This window comes from Megalops cyprinoides, chromosome 10 (genome assembly GCF_013368585.1).
Source record: "Megalops cyprinoides isolate fMegCyp1 chromosome 10, fMegCyp1.pri, whole genome shotgun sequence".
NCBI classification, from domain to species: Eukaryota; Metazoa; Chordata; class Actinopteri; order Elopiformes; family Megalopidae; genus Megalops; species Megalops cyprinoides.
In genome coordinates this window covers 9215622-9225074 of record NC_050592.1, presented here as the reverse complement: position 1 = coordinate 9225074, position 9453 = coordinate 9215622, and the positions used below count along the sequence as shown (strand labels likewise).

The following is a 9453-nucleotide window of genomic DNA, read 5'->3' as shown; positions in this document are numbered from 1 at the left end:
GGCCTGGATCCTTCACTCTTCTCTGTCTCTCCCCCCCTCACGTCAGCTCAGCCTGTTTTTGACGGTAAGTGGTACATCTTTGCCTGCTTGTGTCCCTGCGTTTACCTAGAGCACCTAGTGCTGTAGTATAGCACATATTTATGTCCCTCTCTGTGCTTGACCTGTCCTACCACAGTGTCTAGGCTGTTCTGTCGACAGTTCATATCTGTGGGATCAGATATGCTGATCTGTCTGTCACTCCTCCATGTAACTGAAATCAAGTCAATTCCATCCCATCTGCAGTACTTCTGTATCGAGCTACCCACTCTCCTTGCCTGTCTGTAAGCTTGTACTGTCATGTCCAGGGGTGTTAGTACAGTATGTCAGTTGGTATTGACTCTCTATTTCTCCCTATCTCACCTACAGATGCAGCTCATCTTGGGGGTCGTCCTCCTCTCTCTTACCCCCTCGGCTCTCCTTTCTTTCGCCAGCCCGACGGAATGTAATGTCAAGACAGAGTACCTCTGGTCTTTTAAAAGCGGCAACAAGTGCTGTAGTATGTGCAAACCAGGTAATTATCAACTTCAATTACCAAAATCGTACTCGTTTAATTTATTTTACTGCTTTAGTAATCACAGTACAGTTATAGTAGAGGTTGTAATGTAGCTCTCATGGATAATCACTATGGTGAGACACTGTTCTTAACACCTTCATAAGTACTATGTGTCATCACTGATAGGCAATCGTTCATTTCCTCTCAAGATATAAACTACGATGGGGTGAGAGTTAGTCCAGGACAGTTTATAATCAGAAATATTTATGAATGGCATTGGGTAGCAAGCACATTTGAATGGATGCCTCCATGTCTACCTCTCTCTACACTAACACTTCTAGTAGTATAACTGTCCCTAGTTATAATGATCATAATGATAACAGCAGTGATAATGCTCCTGAATGTTTATGAAATTATGCTGATGAAAAATTCTTTGGACCCAATTTGCAGGGGAGCGCATGGTGAAGCGCTGCTCTGAGTCCAGTCCAACCGAGTGTGTGGCGTGCGGGAAAAATTACTACTCTGACCGCTACGATGTGGATCGAGAATGTCAGAAATGCCGTGACTGCACCATGAGCTGTAAGTCTGTGTGTGTGTGTGTGTGTGTGTGTGTATGTGTGTATGAGTGTGTGTGCATATGCATAGGTGCATTTTGAGCCAATTCTTTTAGTGTCAGTGAATATGCAGTTGATCTCAGTCAGTCAGTGAACACATTTGATATGTGTACTATTTTTTTATTTTTATATTAATTTTTTATGTTCAAAATCAAGAAGTAGAATGTAAATGTTAAACCAGATTAGAATTAACGGGTGGCTGAAAAAACAAAATGGTTTGTTTGTTGTAAGAAAAACTACTCATTCAAAAAAGATATAATAATCAAAGACAGGACATAGACAATATTAAACATCAAGCATCAAACAGCAAATGAGGAGATGTCCTGTAAGAGACAAAGTAGGAAAAGAAAAAAGGAAAACACCAAGGTGACCATGAATATTTCTATTATCCCCTCTGTTGAAAAAAACTGATGCTGAGAAGTTGAAGTTGCTCAAAAGTTGATATTTTTCCCTTCAATAAAACGGCTCATAAAAGAGACATAATCCATACCTCAGGGCTGAGTTTCCGTTCTTTTCCATAATGTGTGTGTACATTGCCATTACTGTATGTATCCTGATATATTTTGCACATATTAACAGTACTTTTGATGCAACTTTTACATGATAATTCTTATTAAACTTGGGCTGAACGTCAAGTCTGGAGTGACAAAAACACAAAACTGTTGAGAAAGGGACTGCCCCTCTGTCACATAAGGGTGGGCTACAGTCAAAGAGAGAGGGGAGGAGGGGCTCAAAAACACTCTGACTCACTCTCTGAACACCACAGCACATTAATACTGAGGAGATACTGTAAGGCAGCAAAGCGCTGGAAACTTTTGAATCTCATTATCGGAAAAGTTACTTTAAAGGGGCACAGGTGTGTGTCACAACCTGCAGCGGAGACAAATGTCAGTCGACTGTGCTGATGGGAGTAATTTCTCTGAAACAAAACAGGAGTGAAACGTCAGCCTGGGGACAAACAGAGGCAAAGCAAACAAACACAGAAAGGGACAGACACATGAACAGCAGCAGTCGTTAGAGACTGCAAGACAGACGTGGTTTTGAAGATGCAAAGAGGCCATTATGGAATCTATTTTTGCCCCTTTTGCATCAAAGTTTCTGTATGATTCATGAGTATCAATTTAGTGTTTCTGCTTTTTCAGCATGTTACTGAAGTACCTTTTTCTGGCCGTGAAGTCTTACTTCACATGCTCGCACTTTTTAGTGTACTTACATTGTTCATTAACACACACACACGCGCGCACACACATGCACGCGCACACACACACACACACACACACACACACACACACACACACACACACACACACACACACAGACATACATACATATACATACACACAAAAAACCCCAGAAAGTGACATGAATTCCATCCCATGAGTTGGTTTGTCGTGACCCTTGTTCCTTCTTCTTTGTTTTGTTGTAGATTTGGTGTATAAAAGAAACTGCTCAGCCACTCACAACTCGGAGTGTGCTTGTGCTCCAGGGTACCACTGCAAAAGTGAACCATGCTTAGATTGTGAACAAATCAATACCCCAAGGAAAAACAACACCTCCAGACCTCCAGCAGGTAATAAAACTGTTTTGCCAAAATATTGCATAGTTTGCAGTTACTGTCTCTCCATTATCTGAACTGGTGGACAGTAGCTATAAAGAATAAGAGGAGCCATTCAAATAACGCAGAGATCAGTGAATCTGTGCAGGTCTTATGTGGAAGTAATCCTCACAATCAATAGTGCAATGACTGTTTTTTTTTCCATTTTTTTTGTGTTTTGACAGATGTACCAAAGCCTACAGGAATAATTGCAAGAGGTAATGCTTAATGATGGAATGATTGATTGACTTGACCAGTAACAGAAAAGTGTGTGCAGTGACAAAATATCACACCACAGTAGTGGAGGACATGGTTGAAAGGTTGCAATGTTTCAGATGTCTTCTGTGTGTAAGTGAATGTTTCAGTGTTAGTCAAGTGTGTGTACTGGATTGACCCGCTCTCTCTGTCTCTTTTTCCAGAACCTGTTCAGTCTGTGTGGTTCTCTCTGTGTGTATTTGTGGTGTGTATGTGCGTGCTGCTGACCTGTGTCACTCTTGCCTCCAGAGCCAAATTTCACAAACGCTGGGTCTGCTGGACAAAAACGGGTCAGTTCAACATTATTTCCATTACCTAATGCAGTGTTTCTCAGCCCTACTCCTGGAGCCCCCTGTCCTGCATATCTTCAGTCTATCCTTGCTCCAAACACACCTGATTGAAATGATTAACATGCTGCTTGATTAAATCAGGTGTGCTTAGCTAATCAAAAGTCAAAAGTGCCACTGATGTGTTCAGTCAGGTAGGTAGAGCAGGGAAAGATGGAAACCGTGCAGAGCAGGGGGGCCCCAGGAGCAGGATTGAGAATCAGTGACCTAATGCATTCTTCTACCACACAATGCTAAGAATACATTGAGTTATAGTACACACACACTATATATATATATATATATATATATATATATATATATATATATAGTGATTTTGAAACCAAGGACAACTAATTAAAATGATCTACATAATGCCCTTTTTATTGTTCCATCAGGTATACTGGTTGCCAAAGAACCAACTCGTCCTGATCAATGTACAGAGGAGGAAGGGAAGATGCCAGTCCAGGAAATGTGCGCAAAGACAGAGATGCAGGAGGATCAATATGTTTGATGGAAAGACAGGAAAGAAAATGAAAGAAAGTGGAATGAGAGTGGAGTAGACAAAATAACTTTTTAAGTCAGGCAAAGGGAGGAAGGAAAAGGTGGTGCCATTTAGGTCACAGGCTGTTCCATTCAATGTTTTGATACTGATACTGAATACTGATTACAATACTGAAATACTGATGGTTTTTGAGGGGAAAAAAAAAACAGGCACAAAGGACATGAGAAGATACGGTTAAGGAGAAGGGGCAATCACATTGAGGAGTGTTCACACAAGCGCGCACACACACACACACACATACAATCACGTGAACACACTACACATACAGAACAGTGACATGCATGCACACACAAACACACTGTGTACATTGTGTATATATGGTGTATATGCGTTTTTTAAATAACTAACACCGAGCTGTTGATATTTAATTACACTTTATTCATGATGCTATTTACAATGACAGTTTGTTTTTATTTCAATAAACTTACTGACACATTAAACCATTGTGTAGAGGTTCTGATCAATGTCATCTATCCTGAAATCAGTACGCATTGATATTTTTTAATTAATTTATTCATTTTACAGAGCTGTAATACTGACTGTTATTAGAAGTGATGTATGATACATTATTTTTAAACACGCTATGACAAAAGTACTGTTAAATAATATTTAGAAATGGAACTAAGATTCTTCTGCAAAGAAATATTTACAAGCAAGAGAAATAAATATATTGTTAAATGGATAGTCACATACAACAGGGGTTTTAAGTCATTCCCTCACATAACCTCTTCTTTTGACAAGTGACTCTCTTTCCCTTGTTCTTGCGATGGAAAGAAAATGGAGACTTCCTCTCCATTCCTCTCTTCCTCAGACAGAGGGACGGGCGGAGAAGGCGGGGCAGGGGGTGGGCTGTGTCCCTCCCTGTTCTGGCTCTGTGCCATTTTTTCTCCTTCCCTTTCTCTTTCTGAATTAGTAACTTGGTTCAGAAGACTGACAAAGACTGTCCCTGCACTGTATATGTGAAATGGACCTGAAAGAGCAGCAGAGAAGAGCAGATATTTACTATCACAGTTAATATCCGTATCAAGGGCTACTAGGAATGCAGAGGTAATTTCAGCATGTTTACAATTGTCGATTGAGTTAAAAAATATATAGTCTCAATATATTATATTTTTGTATGGACTTGCAATATATACATGGACTGACTAGATTTCACATTCACATTAGTATGGTTCTAACTATTAGCATTAATATGAGAGAATTTAATTTGTATCCCGATTAATTTTCATTTGCGTGCTGATCAGTTGTGATGGTTTTTATTAGGTATGAAGTACCTAAATTTCCAGTGGCTTTTGGGGGTTGGTCTGTGCTGACTGGCAAATCAATGTGGCAGTCCAGTTTGGGATTGGTCAATGGGTCTGCAATCCAATGGGTTTCTTTGGGAAAAAGCTGTCCAGCTTCTCTAGTTTTGTGGGCAGTAGTGTCATTTTCTCCCTGCAAGTGTCATTGACAACAGCGATATTCCAATATCATTATAAAAGAATCAAATATCACTATAGTAATTACTCTACGCTAATACACAGACATACCTTGTGGCGGTCATGAGAACACTGCTTAACAACTGAAAAACAACAGGTATAAATTAATCAGTGAGTGAAATCTTAAAAATCAAGTATACAGCACCAAGAAAACACAGTTTATAAATTATAGATGAACGCTGCTGAGTACAGAGGAATGAAACAGGGGAGAACACAAGGGAAGAACACAAGGATGGGACATCAGAGGAAAGAAATGTGGAGGATATATCCAGGTGATGCACAATATATGTTGCTCAAAAATGCCCATCAGACATAAGTACACAGCACAGTAGAACACTCTTAAAAGTTGTAACAAAGCTTTTTATTTCTCTAACACAGTGCTGTGAGTCATATCACTACAAAGGTTACAAACGCTATCTGGGCTCAAAAAAATGAAATAATACCCGGTGTAAAATTAACAGCAGAACGGAACAGGGTACCCCCTGCACCTCTGTGATCTGTGATGCGTTCTGACCCAGCATGTGTTCTACCTCAGGCAAACAGTAGGGGGAGAGCACAAATGTCAAACACAGCGGGAGACAGACTCACATCGTTTCAGACACGCCTCTCTCCCGTGCTTCCAGATCAAGTAGATAGCAGTAACTGCTACCACCGTCATCACCACTCCTACAACCAGGATGAGGTACCACACCTGGTGGTGGCCACCTGAAAGAGAGGTGTGTGTGTGTGTGGGGGGGGGGGGGGGGGGGCGGGGGTTGAGCTTTAATAACTGTGGATCAATAAATGAAACCATATTCTTTTGAGGTCTTAAAGGGCTGCTTGTTTGGGAGCTATTCTGTTTGATTCTTGTCAAAGCCTGAATGCTGTATAGTTCACTCCTTTATTGTTAATCTTTCAACCAGACTTCCTGGCATGGTAACCAATCACAGCAGCTTAACTTTGGGACAGTGCATATTCCAGATATTGAGGAAAGCAGAAATTTCAGGTTTGCTCTGCATCGTTGGTCCAAGTCATGTAATTACCATTGCATTAGTAATAAAAAATGAGTTTCATTAAGCAGTGATGTAATTGTGATGATTTTTATTTTCATCCACTTGGCATTCATCCAGCAAGTGGTTAATTCTGGGGTACAAAAGCCATTATGACATCAGTGCTCAGTCTGTCTCCAAGCTCTGTGTTACTATGATAAGCCCTTCTGTGTAAGTCTATGTTAAGCCTAGATCTTTCAGCCCCTGGGCAATTTTAATAATTATCTTTGTTCCTGAACACACACCAAACCCATAGTGTTAGTGTGGAGACAGACAGACAGATCATACCTGTGTTGTAAGTGTCATGAGATGAATTCCCTGGAGAGATCTGGGGTGCAGGTCTACACAAAGACAGAGACCACATTATCAGCAGCAAGCAAAAATTTTGGAGAACTCCTCTTTGCAACCATGTATACAGGATACATCGAGTTAACAAATACTGAGTATAACTGCAGTGTCCTGGTGCAGCGGCTACATCTCCATTCCACACTAGGCACATTGGTAGAAAAACACATCTGAGAAAGCATTTGTTAAAAACCCATCTAAAATGTATGATTCTGAAATGGTTACTAAATTCAAGCTTCTGAAATTTAAGACGGAGGGAAGTAGGAACTCACTTGGTGCGGGTGTCGAAGTTTCCTGAGGACACATTGAGAACGACAGCAGATGTGTAGGATGTCTCTGTCTGGCGCTTTATAACTGCAATAACAAAAGCATAAACTTGCCAATACATTTTCCAAAAGGACAGAGGCAGAGATGTTTATTACTCCTGGCTGTGTTACATTTGCGGGTGTGGCAATACACTTGGGTATAGGAATGTGTGACTGTGTATCTCTGTATGTCCCAACACTACCATATGGGAAAAAACTGTGACATCACTGACACAAGATGCATAGAATCTGGGGTGTGTCTCCAAGGGAGAGCAATACAAAAAGACATTTATTTACTCTTTACATTTTCTCACATGCCCAAATGCACACATGCACACATGCTTGCATGACGTACCAGGTGGCGAAGTCGAAGGAGTGTTCAAGACGCAGTACATGCAGTGGCTTGACGTTTCCTCAAACTCTGTGCAGGTAAAACCATCCTTGCAGCTGCACTTCAGGTCAGACTTAGAATTGCACTCCTGCACCACCTGCAGGTTAAACTCTGACAGAACAACCACACCCAGAGTGAAAAAGAAAAAAGTTGACTGTCACAGTGTAATCTGCACACTACAGACTGGCTTAACTTTGAAGCAGCACATGCCAAAAAATATAAATTGAGGGGGAGTAGACAGAAAGACAGACGGAATTAAGAGACAGATATATACAGACAGATAGTAGCTATAGACAGACACACATAGGAAATTGACATGAATATTGACCATAGACAAACACACAGGAGTGGTGTGTACCATCTCTGCAGTCCCTATAGCAGTCAAAGCAGGTGTCCTCTCTGTTCCAGTCATTAGTGTAGGAGTCAGAAGGGCAGGGGGAGCAGCTGTCACAGTCTGACTGATAAAACCCTACAAGAGTGAGAAAGAACGTATGAAAACTGGGTGAAACATGGTGAACAGCGTATGCACGCAGGTTTTAAAAACGTACATTCAAACAGACTTGGCTGCGAAAGAGCGAACGCGGACGTTGGAGCGGAGGCACAAAATGGCGTAATAACGTTCTTCGGATGGGCAGGGGACAGCAACGCAGGAGCACATGAAAACACATGAGAATCTAAAGGCCGTGTGAGAAGGAAGAATAACAGGAAGTCTCGCAAAGCGTGCCTCTGCCAAGTCTGCATGTTAATTAAGGATGTGGTTGTAATTAAGAGGTTAGGCGCTCTTATTCTCGTCACTAGACCCGGACGCTCTACTCAGTTTCCTGTTCACATTTCCAAAGAAGACAGTTACACAGAGAAAATGCACAAGGCTGAGTAGAAAACAAGCACACAAAGAACTACGGAGATGAAGGCTGAAAACAGAAATAGACAACAGCCAGCTGTTGACTGGCATAGCCATATTACCTGGAGGACACAGCTGACATTCCCTTCCCATATCATCTTTGTAAACTCTCTTAGTGGTTTCCTATTCATAAAAGCAAGAGCCCCAAAGGGGTAGAAAATTAATGGGCCAATCAAATAGTCAACAGAAACATTAAGAAACAACAGAGTAGATGTGTTTAGACCATTTACCTTAGGTGAAGCAGAGATCATGTGACCCATCAACATCATCATGTCCAGAAAGAGAAGCACCACTGTCATTCTACGATCAACAACAAAACAACAGCCACAATTAATTTTCACACTACATTCAGTAAGAAATGACAGAGTATATTAAAATCATTTACATGAACTGTTGACAAGGCAAGGCAAGACCACTTTGACACATGCAAGTGGCAAAAATGACAATATTACTATTCAGCTGTCATGCCATCCTCAACAACAAATGAAATGTTATAGCAAATGCAAGAACTACAGTTGTCTCTTAAAATCAATGAGCTTATCATTTCCTTGCAAATGGTAGTAAGCTGTCCTTACAACTGGAAAATAAACAGTCCACGTACAGCTATATGTAGACAATCCAAAAAAAGGGAAAAAAGAGGAACTCTGAGAGTGACGCTTAGATGTTTGTGAAAAACTCTTACCTTATCCACTGCAGAGTCCGCACCACACAGTGTAAAATTGCTTTATCTTTCCAACTCGTTTCTTTGTCCTTAAGGTGTATTTCTTCCACTCATCTGTGTCATCATTTCCTCACCTGCCATCTCTCTTTCAATCTCTTTCTCTCTCTCTCTCTCGTTCGCTCTCTCCCTCCCACTCTTAGCTGCCGCTTTCCCCTCTCATTTACTTAGCTCTCCTGCGGCACTGTTTGTGCTTTAGAGTTCAGATGCCCTTACTCAGTTCTGTATTATCCCTGGGTCATATTAACATCAGATACAAGTAGAACAAAGTCTGTGCTTAATTCCTCTTCTGTCAGGCTTGTCTTACTTCCTGTTTAAACAATGCCTTTGACTGTATCTATCAGAGGCAAGGCAACTGTTTTGAGACAAAAGGGGTGACTAACTGATATTCAGTAGGCAGT

At 41.0% G+C, this 9453-nt stretch overlaps 1 protein-coding gene across 1 annotated transcript; it reads right to left on the bottom strand.

Moving 5' to 3' along the window:
• Window positions 1-4539: 4539 nt before the first annotated feature.
• si:dkey-260g12.1 (tumor necrosis factor receptor superfamily member 3) lies at window positions 4540-9095 on the bottom strand. Its single transcript, XM_036538301.1, has 11 exons — window positions 9017-9095; window positions 8565-8634; window positions 8397-8457; window positions 7792-7902; window positions 7398-7544; window positions 7010-7091; window positions 6681-6733; window positions 5953-6069; window positions 5416-5447; window positions 5161-5320; window positions 4540-4856 (listed from the first exon to the last, which is right to left on the bottom strand). The coding sequence occupies exons 2-11, from the start codon at window positions 8631-8633 to the stop codon at window positions 4603-4605; spliced, it is 1086 nt and encodes a 361-aa protein (XP_036394194.1). The 5' UTR covers window position 8634; window positions 9017-9095; the 3' UTR covers window positions 4540-4602.
• Window positions 9096-9453: the final 358 nt, after the last annotated feature.